Here is an 18,636-nt window from a genome sequence, read left to right as displayed (position 1 = left end):
CTTGCATATGTTAAATATTTTATTGAAATTTGTAGCCATGTCTGGTATTGCAGAACTTAGAAATGGCTCATAACAGATCCTTAGGGCTCGGTTTTTCAGGGGGAGGTGGAATGGGAGGTGAGTTAATTTCCAGGTCTCAAAATCACCCCCAACGGGAACCTGGAAATGTTCCAAATTCTGGCTGTGACATGAGTTTTATTGGTGAAGGGACTATAATGTGGAAACAGAGGTCGGTTGCCTGTCGAACTGATGAAATGGCAGCTACTGCTATAGCTGCCATTTGAAAATGAGCAAACAGTTGGTTCATGGTGGAAAGGTTTAAAATAGTGAGAGGGACCTCTAAGCTTTGAATTGTGTAATAACATGTAAGGAGGGGCCAGTAATGTGAAATAATATGGAAAGGGGGCCGGTTTCGCTCACTTGGTTAGCCAGTTGAATTGTGATGCAGAACAAGGCCAGCAGCGTGGGTTCAATTCCTGTACTGGCTAAGATTATTCATGAAGCCCACCCTCTCAGCCTGGCCCCTTGCCTGAGGATTGGTGATCCTCAGGTTAAATCACCACCAGTCAGCTCCCTCCCTCAAAGGGGAAAGCAATGATCATTGGGGACTATGGTGACTTTACCTTTACTTATCAACTGCTTGCAACTATATACATAGATACTGTAAATGAAAATGAAAATCGCTTATTGTCACGAGTAGGCTTCAATGAAGTTACTGTGAAAAGCCCCTAGTCGCCACATTCCGGCGCCTGTTCGGGGAGGCTGATACGGGAATCGAACCGTGCTGCTGACTTGCCTTGGTCTGCTTTCAAAGCCAGCAATTAGCCCTGTGAGCTAAACATAAAGGTACATGCATGAGGCTATCTTCATCTTTAGGTCTTAACACGTCTCTGATCAACACCCTACTGACCCCAGGTCTACGTTATGTGCCTTCTTACATCACCGTGTGGGCACTACTATATTCAGTCCCACATTAACTCTCTATTATACACTATGTATAAATGCATCTTAAAATAAGTAGGATTAGTGTTACAATGTTGACCTTATCCTTTGTTCTTGATTTTGGATTTGTCTGAAGAATGTAATGGGCAAAAATTACCAATGATTAAAAAGTAACGAGGTTTTTGAAGGGGCCCCTCAAGGGGTGGCATGGTGGAACAGTGGTTAGCACTGCTGCCTCATAGCATCAGGTATCGGGTTCATTTCCAGCCTTGGGTGACTGCACTTTCTCCCTTGTCTATATGGAAACAGGATGACTATTTCCTCCCAGTCCAATGATGTGCCGGCTAGGTAGATTGGCCATGCTAAATTGCCCCTTAGTGTCCAAAGATATGCAAGTTAGGTGGTGTTACGGAGATAGGGAATGTGAGTGGGCCTAGTAAGTTTCGCTTTTGGAGGGTCCCTGCAGACTCGATGGGCCAGATGGCCTCCTTCTGCACTGTAGGAATTCTATAATTCTAAGACATGAAACCGGAGTAAATGACTTTTCCCAAGAAATTCAAATGAAGATTTCATACCTGAATATCTTCCTAATACATAATCATTTGGGTACGCTTAACTTCACACTATCCAATGGGAAAATGAGCTGACTTAGGGAACCTACATACTAACCACTTGACACAACAGGAAGTCATCCCATGATGACCTATGCACATTTAAAGCAACCAAACCTACATACACAAGCAGGCATTGGTTAACGTCCCTGACCAACATCACACTGGCCTGAGGTCTAGGTCATGTGCCTTCTTGCATCTTTTGTGGGCAATATTGTTCATCCCACATTAACCCTGTAAATACCAGAACCCTTATTACAGTTAACAGTTAATTAGAACTGAGTAGTTGGACACAATCATGTAATGTTTCCTTGCAGGTGCTAATCTCGGAATCGACCAAAAATCCACTTGATTTTTGAAAGTCTACCAATCCAATGTCAGGATGTGTCAGTGGAGTGAATGAATCCAGCCAGAGTGGCCCCAGATTCCCAGATACTGGCCACGAAACTTTGGTTCAGGTCATGAAGGATATCATCTTCCCAGAGGCAAGGAAGATGTAAGGCAGGACTTTGAAATGCTAAGGTTGTTAGTGCCAAGTTCAGGAAATGTTTCAATGACTCTTTACGATTTAGATACGAAAGTGCAACTTCCAGCAGTGGGTCAGGCCCTTGAGTATAGATGCGACAATACTCACAGCAGCTGAGGAGATACAAAACACATGCTGCTCCTTGCCTTTGGAGGGGTGTGCACCCTGGACACTCACTCATTCACCTTTTCGAGAAGCTCTGATCAATACTATTTCTGAGGACATGGCGCACTGGAAATAAGCTGCTTCTAAAGCTGTGGAGAAGCTGACCTGGCGGTGGAAAGGGGAAATGTGTGCCACACCTTACCTAGGAGCATGCTGAGCTCTGCTTTGAAGTCCTCAACACTGCACAGCCTTCAGCTCTCCAAGCTCTCCGATAGGATTGTGATGTTGTTTCCCACAGGAAGCATGAGTAACCCAAATCTCCCTTTGCCAGAAGTAACCCTCAGACAGAGCAGGAGGAAGAGATATTCGAGAAAGCAGCATCATATCTGACTAACCCGCCATCCATCAGCGCATACTTACACCTCAGTAGGTCTTTCCGCGTGATGGTTCTGACTGAGGAACAGAGCACAGGAAAAGGTGATAGAGATATTTGTGGACAGGCCCCTTCAGAGCAGAGAGGACAGTCACATTGATGCAGCACGGTAGCATGGTGGTTAGCATAAATGCTTCACAGCTCCAGGGTCCCAGGTTCGATTCCTGGCTGGGTCACTGTCTGTGCGGAGTCTGCACGTCCTCCCAGTGTGTGCGTGGGTTTCCTCCGGGTGCTCCGGTTTCCTCCCACAGTCCAAAGATGTGCGGGTTAGGTGGATTGGCCATGCTAAATTGCCCGTAGTGTCCTAAAAAGTAAAGTTAAGGGGGGGGTTGTTGGGTTACGGGTATAGGGTGGATACATGGGTTTGAGTAGGGTGGTCATTGCTCGGCACAACATCGAGGGCTGAAGGGCCTGTTCTGTGCTGTACTGTTCTATGTTCTATGCACTGCTGGGCATTGATGTGGGGCCTCATCAGTCACAATAAGAAGGCTTTACTTGGAACAGCAACAGTGGATGCGTTCCCACCTGTCAGCGTTCCCTGACATTGTGTGGGTCAATGGTATGTGAATGGAATAATCCATGCAGCCATTGGGCTTCACCATATCTCGGGGCTTCAAGTTCATGACCCCCTCCAATGAGAGGGCAGCCAACCTCACTGAGAGCTATATGCATCACCACCTGGAGTATATGTATAAGCAGACCATTCACTTGCACAGAATTCATGGTGCTTTCAGAACTTGAGCAATGATGTCCATGAAGTGCCATGCAGTGTCATGCCCAGTACAGGAATGAAGATATTACAAACATAAAAGCTATATTTTTCAAAATATGGACAACCAAAAACTGTCTAAAATGGCAGTATGCAGCTCCAGACAGTCCTAAAATTCAATAAATAACTGATTACATCTGGGTAATCTCAGCCACTTGTGAAACTCATACATCATTTTGTTAATGATGGACCATCAATGGACAATAAAGCATCAAAACTAACTAGAGGTTAGATGAATATGAAATGGGCCTCATTGACCTTTCATTATAGTGTGATAATTCCCAAACACAAAGGGCGAGATTCTCCGCAAATCGTAAAGGCTGCCGTGGGACAGGCCGTGACCCACGGCAGCCTTCACGCCCACTTCTGGGGCCGATTCTCCCCCCCGGGCAGGGCTAGGAGCACGGGCCCATGCGTCCCGGCGGCGCGGGGCCTTGACGACGGTCGTCAAGGCCCCACGTCAAGCGTCACGCCGGCTGACGCGGCCGATGCAGGTTGGACAACGCCAACCCGCGCATGTGCAGTTGCCGTCTTTTCCCTCAGCCGCCCCGCAAGACGTGGCGGCTTGATCTTGCGGGGTGGCTGAGGGAAAAGAGTGCGTCCGTTATGGACGCACGGCCCACGATCGGTGGGCACCGATCGCGGGCCTATGCCCCCCTTGGCATGGCCGTGGTACTGCCGTGCCAATCGGACCTCCAGATGCCCCAAACGGGCATCTGGCGCCCGTTTCACGACGACAGCGAGCAGGTGTGTTTGCTGTCGTGTTGAAATGGGCGTGAAGGCTCGGCCGATCGGCCTCTGAGAATCGGCGCTCGCCGTAAAAAATGGCGAGCGGCGATTCATGGCGTGGGGAGGGGGAGCATAGCGGGAGGGCGTGAAAAATGTCGGGAGGCCCTCCCGCTATTCTCCCACCCGGCGTGTTGTCTGACCTTGGTTGTCTGAATGTTTCAGTGTGTGAATGTTTACCAATCTAACATACCATCTAATTTGGAAAAGAACTTTGGATTTGTCAGTGGTCACATGGATAAGGGGCTGGTTTACCACAGTGGGCTAAACAGCTGGCTTGAAAGGCAGAAGTGCTGGTTCAATTCACGTACCGGCCTCCCCCAACAGGCCCTGGAATGTGGCACTAAGGGCTTTTCACAGCAGCTTCATTGAAGCCTACTTGTGAAAATGAGTGATTAATATTATTATATGGCAGCTTTCTACCTGCTTTTTAAAATGTAACGGCAGGAACTGTTCTAGGACAGATACCCTCAGAAACACCAACTAAACCTTGGAAACAGGAGCAAGAAAATTATGCAGGCAAGGTAATCTACAGCTATACCCTGAAAGTGGGATGCGGATTCTACCCTCCAACGTGTTCTAAATTCAAGTTCACCTTGGAGCCAATAAGCAAGCAGTTCAACCTTGTAGCTTGCTGTAAATCCTATGTTTTTACAAGACCTCCACTCCCGTTAAAGAATCAATTCATCTAAGAAACTACTGGCCTGCTATGAAAGAGACTGAAATAATTCCAGAGAGTGATCATATTTTCCATCATCCGTATGAAATTTCTTTGTGTGCAATATTGTCTGTAAGAAATTACGTGTAAACCTTCGGGGCAAGTGTGTGCGTGAATAAATCAACAGTTTTTCAATTCACAAAATGTTGCTGCTAGAATCATTTAAATGTAGACAACTCTAAATTTTTAACACTCTAAGCTCACCCATTAAAACACTTTGGACACAATTTAATGGAAATATTTCTATGTGCCATTTTGGGCACGATTGGCGGGGTGTTTCTCGACGGCTGCATTGGCAAGAACGTGGCCCACAATTCACAGCACCTAGTGCCGGAAATGAGCCCTTCATGAGCTTCTCGCCATTACTGCTATCTCACTGTCTGATTCGCCAGACTTGTGCCTCAGTGTCTCGCTACTATTAAGGGGGAGCTCCTTTTAAAGCTCCCACAGCAACAGCACTCACTACCAGTCAACAGACTCGCATGGCAGCGTGGAGACCCGCTGCTCGATTTGGTGATGCCAACCAGGTCAGGCTTCTCGGCGCCGTCAATGTGAAACAGGAAATCCAATTCCCCCAAGGGGATCGGAGGACCAGCAGCAGGGTCACCAATGGAAGGTAGTAGCAGCGGCTGCCAGTATGAGCAGATGACAAGGACAGCTGTACAATGTCAGAAGAAGACCAACGACCTTGACCAAGCTGTAAGGATACATTACCACCTCTCTCTCTCCTGGCATCAGTTCTGTTTGCCACCCCTCACATTTCCAACCATGCCCCCTCACTGGCCGAGACATCACACCCTCCCCACATGCGATCTTCGTGAGGAAAGGGCGCTGGAAATCACAGGGTTGTCCGGGGAGAGAGCAGTTACCCACAGTGAGGGTCCACTGCTCTTTCACCCAGATGATCTGTCTCAACGGAGTTGTTCATGTCAGGTAAAATGATCCTTCCCTCTCACTGACCACATGTCCATTGAGGCAGCTGCACGTTTTTAAAGAGGAGTACTAAACGTCACCCAATGATTTCTCGCTGTGGAGCTGGTTAATTCCTGGGAGGCCGTTGCATTTGACTTCAATCTCGCTAATGAGATGGAAATGAATGCAAATGAGCGTTAACGATATGCTGTTCATATTTGGGAGAGATCCGGAACTCACAATCAGGAGCAGGCCAGTTAGACTGCAAACCGGTGCCCGGCACGAATCTCGATTTTAAATGGCACCGCAATCTCTTCCTGTACTGGCGAGCAAATAAAGGTGAGCGCGGCCAGAAAAAGAGGCCCGTTTGATAGCGGGGTAGTTCTCAGCACCATAAGCACCGGAAACACCTCGCTAAACCCGCCCAAGACGCGACTGTTTTTTTCCGTTAAATCGTGCTCATTATATTTTATTTACTTCATTAGCCATGCTGGATGCACTTGTCTCATTGAATCTTTCTTTCAGGACACTCAGCAAAGATATATTGCATCAATAAGTATCTCCTTAAATGTCTGTCACTGCATCGCTACTGTCTTACCCTTCAACCTAATTTCCCAGTTCACTTTAGCTAGCGCTGTCTTCATACCCCTGTAATTGCCAGTATTTATGTATAAAACCCTAGTCTTAGACTCCCTCTTCTCGCCCTCAAAGTAAATGCAAAATTCAATCGGGAGGAATGGTAGCTCAGTGGTTAGCACAGTTGCTTCACAGCTCCAGGGTCCCAGGTAGGATTCCCGACTTGGTTCACTGTCTGTGCGGACTCTGCACGTTCTCCCCATGTCTGCGTGGGTTTCCTCCAGGTGCTCAGGTTTCCTCCCACAGTCTAAAGATTTGTAAATTAGGTGAATAAGTCTTGCTAAATTGCCCTTGGGTTAGGTGGGGTTATTGGATTACAGAGATAGGGTGGCGGTGTGGGCTTAAATCACCTTTCTAAGAGCCGGTGCAGACTCGATGGGCTGAATGACCTCCTTCTGCGCTGTAAATTCTATGATTATGATCACTGCTACTTTGAGGCACCTTAAATATGAGGTCATTAATTAATTCTGCCTTATTGCACATTATCAGGTCTAGATTCTAGAACATGCTGCTCTAAACAATTGTCCTGAAAACTTATCTCCCATGCTACCTTTGCCAATCTGTTCCATCCAATCTATGTATAGATTAAAATCACCCATGATTATTGAAGTACCTTTCTTACAAGCCCCCATTATGTCTTCCGTCATACTGTTCAGGGACCTATAAACTTCTTGCCTTCTGCGTGCATATATTTTTAGTATGCATTTTTAAAAATCTGTGCGTACATTTGTGCGTGTATGCGAGCACACATATATATGTGTGTGCATGTGTGCATATACCTGTGTGTGTGCATGACTGTGTGTACATGCGTGTATTTTGAGCTGCACATTAGCCAAGTACAATCCTGCCATTACCTCACATTTACACAAATGCACTTTCTATAGGCATCAATAGATAGCAATAAGTGTCAAACTTGACTAGTTTTGAAATCCTTTCCCTAGCCGAGGGACACTGTAGCACAGTGTTTTTCAAACTTGTTTTCCGGGGATCCATTTTTATCAACAGGCTAACCTTTGGGACCCAACCCGGCCGACCTTCCCGACCCACGCCGGCCGACCTTGGCGTCCCACACCGGCTGACCTTCGCGACCCACGCCGGCCAACCTTTGCGGCCCATGCCAGCTGACCTGCACGACCCACCATTTTCTCTTGCCTTGTTTTTTGCTGACAAAAATGGAGGAAATGGTTTTGGGTCCCTTTGGCCCCAGCGGTCCTTTGGTGCCTTTGGCCGCCCCGAACTTGAAATAAAAAAACTGCAACCATATTTTTAAAAATGCAGCTGCACTGCACATGCGTGCCCGATCATCGGTGTGCATGCGCATAGTTTTGATGATCGGGCACGCATGCGCAGTGCGGCCAAATTTTTTTAATCTGTTCCTGACCATTTTGAAGGCCGCTCGCAGCCAGCATTATTAAAAGCCGGCTGCTGTGGCTGCTGCGCGCAGATTTGCGTAATGGGGAGCGCCGCGACGGGCGGCTCCGCGACCCTCCCAACACCTGCCCGCGACCCACCCGCATATCACGCCCCCAAGTTTGACAATGCGTACTGTAGCATTCACTGCCAAAGTTAGGTCACTCAGCTTACACGATGGAATTGTGCATAATATTCCCATAACTCAGACATTAACTACTGTTAATACCCACGCTCTCATTTTGATGCACTAGAATTATCTGTATACAATATCATATTTTATGACATTATTAAATTAACCTAAAATCTCTTTAAAGGAAAAGTACTAAAATTAACTTACTTCATTGCTATAAGGCCCATGGCGATGCCCTGAACGATCTGGTTCTTCCAAGTATAAGGTGTAGAAATCAGGCCTAAAACAGCAACAAATCAATTTTGAAATAATATATAAGCACTAATTCTTTACACGTGAACCATACTGTAAAATGTTGGTGGCACAGTGGTTAGCACTACCGCCTCACAGCACTAGGGTACAATTCCGGCCTTAGGTGGCTGTCTGTGTGGAGCGTACACATTCTCCCGTGTCTGTGTAGGCTTCCTCCGGGTGCTCCGGTTTCCTCCCACAGCCCAAAGATGTGCAAGTTATGTGGATCGGCATACTAAATAGTGTCCAAAATGTTAGTTGGGGCTACTGGGTTACAGGGATAAGGTGGGAATGTGGACCAAGGTGGAGGGTGCTCTTTCGGAGGGTTGGTGCAGACTGAATGGACCTGATGGCCCTCTTTTGCACTGTAGGGATTCTATGGACACTGAAAAACATGTACAATTGTCTCATTTCATTTCATTTTCAGTAACGGTCAATGAAGTGTTACAGGTAGTTGTTTCCAGATCTCTCCATTGCTGACTTTGCAAAATTAAAAATCAACATAATATGAATATGAACATACAATTAGGGCATCAGCTGTCCTTTTAACAATAAAAGATTGTATACAGCTAACCATTCTAATGTACAAGCCTTCAGAACTTGCATGCAATAATTTGATATCTTTGTCTTTGATCTCGAGGTGTAGACAATAAAGATCTTTAAAGGCAGTGTAGATTGCAAAATCAATAAAAAGGAAAAATCATTGAATCATAGAATTTACAGTGCAGAAGGAGGCCATTCAGCCCATTGAGTCTGCACTGGCTCTTGAAAATCCTAATCAGGTTCTGATCTTCATATATTTTGGGGCAACAGTTAATTTACAATGCCCTGAAGAGCACAAGTGTATAAAGAGCCTTAACATGATTTCAGTATGCTGACGGCTGAGTAACCCAATCAGCCACTTTGTATTTTAATGTGCACTCGGGAAATCTGCTGGTGGCAAGGCGCCATCTCAGAACTGATGATCACATGTGGCAGATTCCTCTCTGGGAAGTTGCCATTCAAGGTGTATGGGACTTACCTCCAGGAATGAGAGGAATGTAGAACAGAAATGTCACTGCATACATTTTGCAGTATGTTTCTTACTTACGGTGCTCACACAGCTCCATGCTCTGTTCTCTGCCCTTCAGTTTTGCAAATTTCTATGCTCAGCAAAGATGTATTTAGCAATGCTGGGCCAGAATTCTCCATTTGGGAGACTAAGGCACGATCCACCCGAATGAAGACAAAGTTCCATGGCACACGAGATGAGCGCCGGGAAACACCTGTCACAGTAACTTCATTGCACTGTTAATGTAAGCCTACTTGTGACAATAATAAAGATTATTATTGTTATCTAATGTCCATCTGGTTAGATCGGAGGCTGCACTTAGCCCCATTTTCTGCACTGAGGAGCTCTGCTTGTCTATCGAGCTCCCGATGCAACCCCGCCAAAACCTCCCCAATTTCCAACTCACTGTAAGGGGATCCATGGGCATCCCACATCACCAACACCTGCTCTCAGGGCAACCCCGGCCTGATCACTGGTGCGCAAAATTGCCAGCTTGGCACCTTGGCAGTACCAGCCTGGCACCCTGGCAGCGCCACCTGGCAGTGCCAGGCTGGCATCCAGGTGGCATTTCCAGGTGAGGCTTTATCCCGCCCACCCAGATCTCATGAGGCACACTAGCTGTCGGGAAGCATGGGAGAGGCCTCTCAGGGCATCTACCAGCCGGTAGATCGCGCCCAATATTTTCTCTCCCTCTTCAACAGCAAACTACGCGTATAAACAAAAAGATTATTTTCACTGCTACACTTTATTTAGTGAGTGAGCCATTTCCAACTGAATCCCAAAATCTCATTTTAAATATAAAACTGTAAACTGCCAAATGGTACTCCAGAGGCAAGAATGTGGAAGTTTATTTCTGTTCAATCATGTGTCGAGAGGAATGAGGGTTAAATTTCTAGGGTAAAGCACAGAGGTAGGAACAGTCATTAAACCCGCATTCACTCATCCATAAGATCAGATCACCTGCTTGAAATATTTTCCGTGCAGAATTTTAAAAGGAGAAGAAGGGTTTAATTATTATTTGAGGCTTTCTTTACGCTCAACAAGTAAATACTTTTACCTGAATTTTACAGTCTCCCTTCCCCCGACCACCATGTCCCACCTCAAAACCCGCCTGGTGGGGGGTATGGAGTGCAAATTGCATGGATGGGATTCCCTCCTGGATCCCGCCTGCCCTGACCCAGAGGCAATGTTAAGGTGGAGTGGACAGCGCCTCAGGAGGGAAGTCTGCCCTTGCACCGGAGGCCATTAATTGGCCACTTAAGGGCCTTTCTCGCCAGCCTCAATTTTTAAGCTGGAGGGTGCCAGATGTCTAAGTGTGCAAAACAAAAAAATGTAAGATCATCAAACCCAGGCCGACACTTCCAAACTAAGCCCTCTTCTAACTGGGGGCGCCATCCCTCAAGGACCAGACACGTCTGGACCTCCCTCCTCCCCGCCGGCCTATCTATCACTGACCCAATCACCCTCATCTGGCAATCCGCCCATCCCCCCTTCCCAACACCTACCCCTCACCCCCCATCGCTGCAAAAGTCCCTTATCCCGGTTCCCTGAACTGACACTTAGTTCCAGGCATGTGGCTGCAGTGTCACGTCTGGCCTCTGCAGCGCTGTGCCTGGATCGGTTGGAGAGCTGCCTGTAGATCTGATTGGCCAGCACCGCTCCAGGGCAGGGCTTCCTTCCAAGTGGGACAGAAGTCCCTCCTGCTGCCAATTAATACTCTGGATGCATTCCCCACTGACTCTCCCCAGCCATCTGAAAAATGGCTGACGTGAAAGATAGGAAACTCAGAAGGTTCCATTTTTGCATGCCTGATCTGTGCTGAGTTAACTCAAGTCAGCTTTCGATACAAGTAGATGTGCTTTCCCCATCAGTGTTCACGGGTCCCTGCATGTAAGCATGATCCAGGAGTGAGAACAAGACCGGTTACAGCTGTGCCTTGCTCCAGAAAATCTGCTAATACTCTCTGCAAACTCACAGATGGATGATGATTCAGATGTTTTAACTGAGATTTTCGAGGATCTTTTCCCAAAGTTACTGCAGATAATCCAGTAAGACCTGGAGAAATCTATCCTCATAAATCTTTGGTGGCTTTTACTGGACTAAACAGCAATAAAAATGGTGTAGTTAGTACATTCTGCTTAATCATTCCGTTCATGTAACTTATAAATATAAATGATTACCTGTCTTTCTTTGGCAAATCAAGCCACTTGAGAATAGTGAAAACTCTTTCTTCAAACAAAATGGAGCTTAAGAGAAAAAATACATGGATTTCAAAATTGCAATCATTCACAAGGTTTGATTGTAGTACTATATCAAAGATGACAATGTTCAGTTTTACAGTACTGCCACATAACTATGACCCACTCTGAAGACCTGCTTTCTCACCTGAGGTCTGGTGATCCTCAAGTTAAACCACCTCAAAGGGGAAAGCAGCCTATGGTGGTCTGGGACTATGGCGACATTACCTTACCTTAATTCATAAGATTCCCAAATAGACAAGAGGTCATTTTCATTTTCATCACCCGTGCTATAAATTAATTGAATTAAAAAAACACCCAATTTTTCATTTCCATGGTGATCTACCTTTCATTGATAATCACAAAGCTACTGAGTCACAGAGCAGACTGAAACGTCTTTTAAAGACTCCATGCTCTGCTCTCTTGTTTCTCCACTGGTCTTATGCTCTACTCCAAGAAAAAGCCATGTAGCTTGTTGGCAATTTTGTCCTAGTTACACTGCAATGTCTTGGGCATGAAAATTGATTTCATACCTTGAAACTTTAGCTATTACTTTAATTTCCAAACCTATTCTTTGTTTCATACTAAATCAGAGTGTTCCCCTATTTCTTGGATTTCCCCATGCCTCGCAAATTCTTAACTGTTTACAGATAAATTAAAGATAATTCATGATTGACAATGTTTCTGCAATTCATTGGATCGTAGCTGTATATATAGTGTAGTGTAGATGTGGATGTAGTGTATGTAGTCTTTCATAAGTCGTATCAAGTGTTTCACAGGAGACTTGTTACAAAACTTACTATAGTTCTGGAATAAAAACTTCGTACCACAAATAGAAAGTTGTTAGATGTTGTTTGTTCAGTATGCCTCATGAAGAGATCCTGAATTTGTATGGTTAAATATTAACTATTTATTGATAACTCTAACTATGCACATAAATACAGGGAATAGCCCAAATTATGAGCTAACTTCATGCTTGTTTCTGCACAGGTCTCTGTCCAGTCCACAACTGACCTTAGTTTCAAGTCCATGTGTCTCTTTCCATCACACTGTAAGACAGCACTGTTTCCTAGTCCCACATTTACCAAATACTCTTATACTACAGTGAGGCACGCAATAAACAAAGGGCTAGTTATTGGGTGCTACTCAAGTTGGATGAAGGACAAAAGTTGTCATAATATATATCTAGGTATATATGATGGTGTGCAGACAGGCAGTGATTGACACACAGGATGACCAGTGAACACACAGAACACATCAGCCAATCACCAGTCAGGACACAACCACTATAAAGCCAGAGGGCACTAGTTTTCCTGCCCTCTCGGGATCCAGCCTCTGAGACAGTCAGAGCTCGTGAGCAGCAACTAGAACAAACACCATGTGTTTGTAGTAGTAAGATAGCCTGGTCAGGTTAGCCTCAGGTCTCCAGTCAAGTCAGCAGAGTGTCAACCCACAGTTAAAGCATGTATTATAGTTAAGTGTTCAATAAAATCGAGTTGCATTTCTTCAAGTGTTGGAAGCCTGTCTCTCTCACCACTGCAGTAAACGCAGTCCTCGTAGACCCAGCTTACCCAACACATCAGAAGTAATGTAACCCAAAGATCAATACAGGATATAAACACATGGAATTGACAGTGGGAAAAAAAGATGTTCAGGTCAAACCTGCCCCATACAGTAATGTTGCAAATGAGCATCATTTTCTCATTCATCCCATCTACTGGCAGCTATGTAATCTCTTGAGCAAAGCAAAAAAGCAGAGGTTTAGAGAAAACCTAGGGAAATTCAAATGGGAAAAAGTGGGAAATTCCTTTCTGATCCCAAAAGTGATCAAAACAAAGTCCAGGAGGACACAGTATGAATGAGGGATATCTACTAAGTAATCATCTACCAGGGGACTATGAAGTCCCCAATGTAGCCTACCTTTCGAGAACCTCATAGCCCACCTGATCTCTCACTCTCCCAAGTTTCAGTTCAGAAATACTCACCAAGAAATTAGTGCAAGGAATTGGGTGAAACACCAGGCATTAGTAATTCAGAACAACTAATGTGCAAAATGAGAAGGAAAGCATTACTGATCAAATTTGAGGAGATATCAGGCTGAACAGCCAAGAGATCCTATATCCTAAGTTTCTTTTCAAAGTTATTTGCAGGGCTTCAGAAATATGTGCAGGCACTGTGGAAAGAGTGGGCTGCAGATAACAGTCAAATGGAGTATCCTACTATCACATGCACTCTGATGGCTTTGCAGCATGTGGTAACTCCATAGACATCTGCAGCAGAAACACTGACAATAGATGGCCACAGATCACAGGATGATCTGCGGTTCTTCCAGAAGCTTGGGGCACCTGACTCGACACAGCATTTATTCTGATCACCAAACATTTGTGGGCTGGGTTGCCATCAAGCATCTCCTGTGCCTAAAGTGTTCCCCATTGAGGCCATTAGACGATTTGTAGATATTGTCCAGTACTGATGTGGAGATGCCGGCGTTGGACTGGGGTGAGCAGAGTAAGAAGTCATACAACACCAGGTTAAAGTCCAACAGGTTTGTTTCAAATACGAGCTTTCGGAGCACTGCTCCTTCCTCAGGTAGCTCTTGTCCAGTACTAGTCACACAACCGGAATAGATAGACAAGGCTGCTCTTTCTGGATGTTAGGACATGCGTGCTCACCCACCAGTACCTTGCCATGTTTGAAATACTTCCCGGAGGTAATACTAATGATTCCCCAAACTTACTACAATAACATTCAAATTATTTTCAAAAATAAGAAAGTATAGCAGACATTGTTCTACGCACCCATTATATGTTTTATAGAAGTTTGGGTATGTTCCATTTATCTTGACTTCAGATCCAGGCCAGAAAAAGGAAGCTGTCTTCAGACCCTGATCCATTGCTGTCAGCCAGAACTATAGGAAGAACAAATAAAGTTATTAAATAATCAAACCTCTGACACTCTTCGATAGAATTCACCAAACATTTCTTGCATTATCTGGAATAAAAAAAATATTTATTTGTCATAGCTTGTGGAATACTTTTTAAAAAAAGTAAGGTTAGGGGGGGGGGTTGTTGGGTTACGGGTATAGGGTGGATACGTGGGTTTGAGTAGGGTGATCATTGCTCGGCACAACATCGAGGGCCGAAGGGCCTGTTCTGTGCTGTACTGTTCTATGTTCTATGTTCTAAATGTTGATTGCACCACAGCAGCAGGACACACAGTGGTGTGTCATATCACATCTGCGAACAGAAGGGATTACAAAGCATAAAAGTGGCCAGGGAGAAAAACTCAACCCCAGCCCATGCCATCGTGACAAAATACAGAACATCAAAAGCCAGTGTTTAATGGTTCCCATAGTAGCTCAGTCAGCTTCTACAGCAGGTGCAGACAAGGTACGCCACACAATAGAATGTATTTCACTTAGCCTCAGCATCACTGGTTGTGAATGTAGTATATTACATCTGCCTCTCTGCTGCCTCCTCTTTTGGGGAAGGTTAAATATAAATAGTCAAAGAGCAACTGCTTACATGGAGACCACATTGTGAGTCTTTTCACAGTGCGGTACCCAACAGATAGTTGGCGATAAGAATGGGATGGAATTCTTACTTAGATATCACTTGTGAAATTAAGAACGGAAGAACATTGTGACACACTTGTTAGATCTCACAAAGTTGACGTTGAGGAAATTTGAGCAGTTTGAATGGTTGCGCTGTGTGCACATCGTGTTCAAGTACATCTCAGTAAATCAACAAGGCATATCACTGAAAAAACAGTCATATCCTGGGAGAGCAAACAAACAGAAATTATCTACGCTCACTCATGAATAATAGTCACAGGAAAAACACAGCACTATAGAACCGTATTCTTAATGCATATTTAAGCACTTAATGCATTAAGAAGTGAAATAACAAGGAGCAACATATTATAAGAACTACAGTCTTGAATTTCTCACCACACAGAAGCCGACCGCTCAGGTCTGCTCTTGTTTCGTTGACAATTAAAAGTCCCACAAGGAACATGTGGTGTACAGTGGTTCCTCAAAGTGGAATGAAGCATAAAATGGTGCTCCCAATTAGTACGAGGACCACTATTCTTAATGATATTCATTTTTTGATATATATTAATGACTGGGACTTGGATAAACAGAACATGATTTCAAAAGTTTGCAGATGATACAAACCGAAATGTAGCCAGCAATGAGGAGGAGAATAACAGAGTCCTTTGAGCCTGCTCTACTGTTCAATATGACCTTAGCTGACCCTTTATCTCAATGTCATATTCCCACTTTCTCCTCATAATACTTGATGCCACTAAAATTTTAAAAATTATCTAACTCTTTCTTGAATATATTGTGACTTGACCTCCACAGCCTTATATGGTAGAGATTTCCAGTGTTTCCTCATCTCAATCTTAAATGGTCTATCCCGTATCCAGAGACTGTCCTCTGGTTCTAGATTCCCCAACCAGTGCAGAATACCCAGCAGATGGGCCATCCGGGATCGCTGCCCCCCCACCATCCAAACCCTCAGAAGACCCTGGAGCACCAATCCGGGGAAGACAGACATCTCAGCACTGCTTTCACCTGCCCCATCTGTCATCGCAAAGACGATAACCTCGGTGGGTCATGTTTTTTAAAATAAATTTAGAGTGCCCAATTAATTTTTTCCTATTAAGGGGATTTAGCGTGGCCAATCCACCTACTCTGCACATCTTTAGGTTGTGGGGGCGAAACCCACGCAGACACGGGCAGAATGTGCAAACTTCACACGGACAGTAATCCAGAGCCGGGATCGAACCTGGGACCTCGGCACCGCGAGGCAGCAGTGCTAGCTATTGCGCCACCGTGCTGACCACTTCAGTGGGTAATGTTAACAATCAGACTCCGGAGTCACCCTCTGGTAAGCACCGCACAAATGCTGTAAAAGGTGGAGGCAGGGACTACCGAGGGAGCAGACGGTCGGAGGGCTGCCCAATCCCAGGCAAAGATGATCCCAGCACTGGTGCAGATGCAGAAGCACAGCCAGTATCTACAGGAGGGGGTGTCACTAACCTTCCAGTGCCCGCAAGTGCAGCTGGAGGAGTCCAGTTACCTCTAGGCGCAGGAGATGTTGCTGAGAATGTGTGACACTCAGGTCAACACCGAAAGGATGGTGGATGTGAGAGAAGGTCTGGGGCAAGGTGTCAGAACCATGTGTCAGGATGTCCTAGACTTGGGATATACTATGCTATCCATGGCTGAGGTGCAGGACAGGAGAGCCTAGTCACTGGCGGAAATGTCCCGGGCACACATGGACATTACTGCAGCGCTGCAGAGCTGAGGGCCCATGACACATGAACGTCCCACATGGTTATACCCTCACCGGAAGTGGGAGGACATGGGATCAGCAGTGTGAGCCCGACTGTGTGACAGAACCCTAACAATTCACCATCTCCAGCAAACCTCCCCCTCACCCCAACAGTTTTGGGCCCGTGAGAAGGAATCGCCAGTACACATGCAGGGAGCACCTGGCCGGATAGTGGTATGTTGTATTCAGACAATGAAGTGCAGAAGAGCTCATCTCAAGTCGTCATCATAACCCTCCATCCCTTGGACAAGACCCGCTGATACTGCTAACCCAGGGCCAACCCAGTGGTGATGCTGGTAGGACCCTCAGTGTGGGAGGAGTGTTGCTCGTTCTGGGTGAGTGTGCTTAACACTCACTTTGGCTCTGTTTCTCGTTCTAAGCTCTGGAGTCGCCAGGTGCCATTAAGACACCGCCACAAGCTTCAAGGTGAAGTTCAAAGCAATAAAATCGTACACCAATTAGTAAGTCCAAACAACTAGAGTTTATTATAATACAATTATAATAACTACCCATGCACACGCTAAAGGATTAAACTTACTCCTACCGCTAAACAACTAATACTTATCTCGAAGGAACTGCTGGGTCAGGGAACAAGGCCTCTTGCTCTGCTCTGGTCTGCAGACTTCGGATTGTTATCAATTGCCAAGGGTGTCAGGAGTGCCTATTTCTGGTAGCGGTCGTCGTTAGGCACTTACTTGTTGGTGGCTGCTGCTCGACGGCTGGAGTAGAAGGCAGGAGCCCGGAGACAGGAGACTGAACCATGTGTGGGACCTTTCTTTTATAGGTCCCAGGGGGTCCGCGCCCCTTTGGGCGGACTCCCTTACCTGCTTGGAATCGATTGGGTCTCTTCCCAATCGATATGTTTGAACCCCCCAATCATAGGGCAGTTCCTTGGTTGCTGGGGCGGTTCTTGGGACCTATTGTTTTGGGCCTCTCTGGCGTCACTGGGTCTGGCCTTCCATAGAATGTATCGATTTCTGCTTAACTTGTGTCCATTGTATCTGGGACTCGCCCGGTATTGCCTCATTAGTATGTCAACGGGTTTTCTTTCACAGTGCTGTCTGGTCTCTGCAGCAGTCAAAACCGGTTTCTGCAGTCGTCCCAATACACAATCGCCTTGCAAGCTGCTTGCTTTCCAACATGTCCATTTTCCCTGCATTCCTTGCAATCTTCCATTTTGTGTTGGGCAGTGGCCACCCCAGGTGGCTACAGGAGTAGCTGTGGTGGTCGGAAGGAATGGAAGGCTAGAGGAAAGGTGGAGTGAAGGACTGAGGGAAAGGGAAGGGGTGGAAGGACTAAGAAAGGAGAAAGGGGTGAGAAGCTCAGGGGAAGGTGGAATCTGTGTGCAGTGGGGGAAAGAGCTGGGACAGGACAGCAGAGCTGCTGCTGGCCTGGCCACCTAGTTGGTAAATCGGGAGGTGATGGGTTTGACAGTGTGTGATGGCCCTGGATCACAGGTTGGCAGCCTGCCAGTTCAGGCTCCACGCCTGGTTCTTCCTGGACACCATCCTCAACAGATGAGGCCTGGCATTCTTCCTCCTCCTCCAGATGTTGCCCCGTTGCTGCGCAATGTTGTGCAGGTGCAGCACGCCACCACAATGCTCAAGACCCACTGGGTGTTGTAGAGCCCCACCAAAGCAGTCCAGGCATCGGAAGCACATATTGAGCGCACCCTGTGTGAGGATCCTTATAGCGGTTCTCCGTCTCGGTCTGGGGCCTGAGGGTAGGTGTCAC

At 46.1% G+C, this 18,636-nt stretch overlaps 1 protein-coding gene across 5 annotated transcripts in view; it reads right to left on the bottom strand.

Moving 5' to 3' along the window:
- The window catches only part of LOC119967378 (venom phosphodiesterase 2-like), a 192,065-nt gene that overhangs the window by 72,809 nt on the left and 100,620 nt on the right, over positions 1 to 18,636 (bottom strand). For all 5 annotated transcript variants that reach the window (XM_038799870.1, XM_038799869.1, XM_038799871.1 and 2 more), the window contains 3 exons: positions 14,359 to 14,468; positions 11,504 to 11,569; positions 8,189 to 8,261 (listed from right to left, as the gene is read on the bottom strand). In XM_038799870.1, coding sequence (XP_038655798.1) covers positions 8,189 to 8,261; positions 11,504 to 11,569; positions 14,359 to 14,468 — 249 coding nt within the window. The remainder of the gene's footprint in view (positions 1 to 8,188; positions 8,262 to 11,503; positions 11,570 to 14,358; positions 14,469 to 18,636) is intronic.

Source organism: Scyliorhinus canicula, chromosome 6, assembly GCF_902713615.1.
Source record: "Scyliorhinus canicula chromosome 6, sScyCan1.1, whole genome shotgun sequence".
NCBI classification, from domain to species: domain Eukaryota; kingdom Metazoa; phylum Chordata; class Chondrichthyes; order Carcharhiniformes; family Scyliorhinidae; genus Scyliorhinus; species Scyliorhinus canicula.
This window is presented reverse-complemented; position numbering and strand designations above follow the sequence as displayed.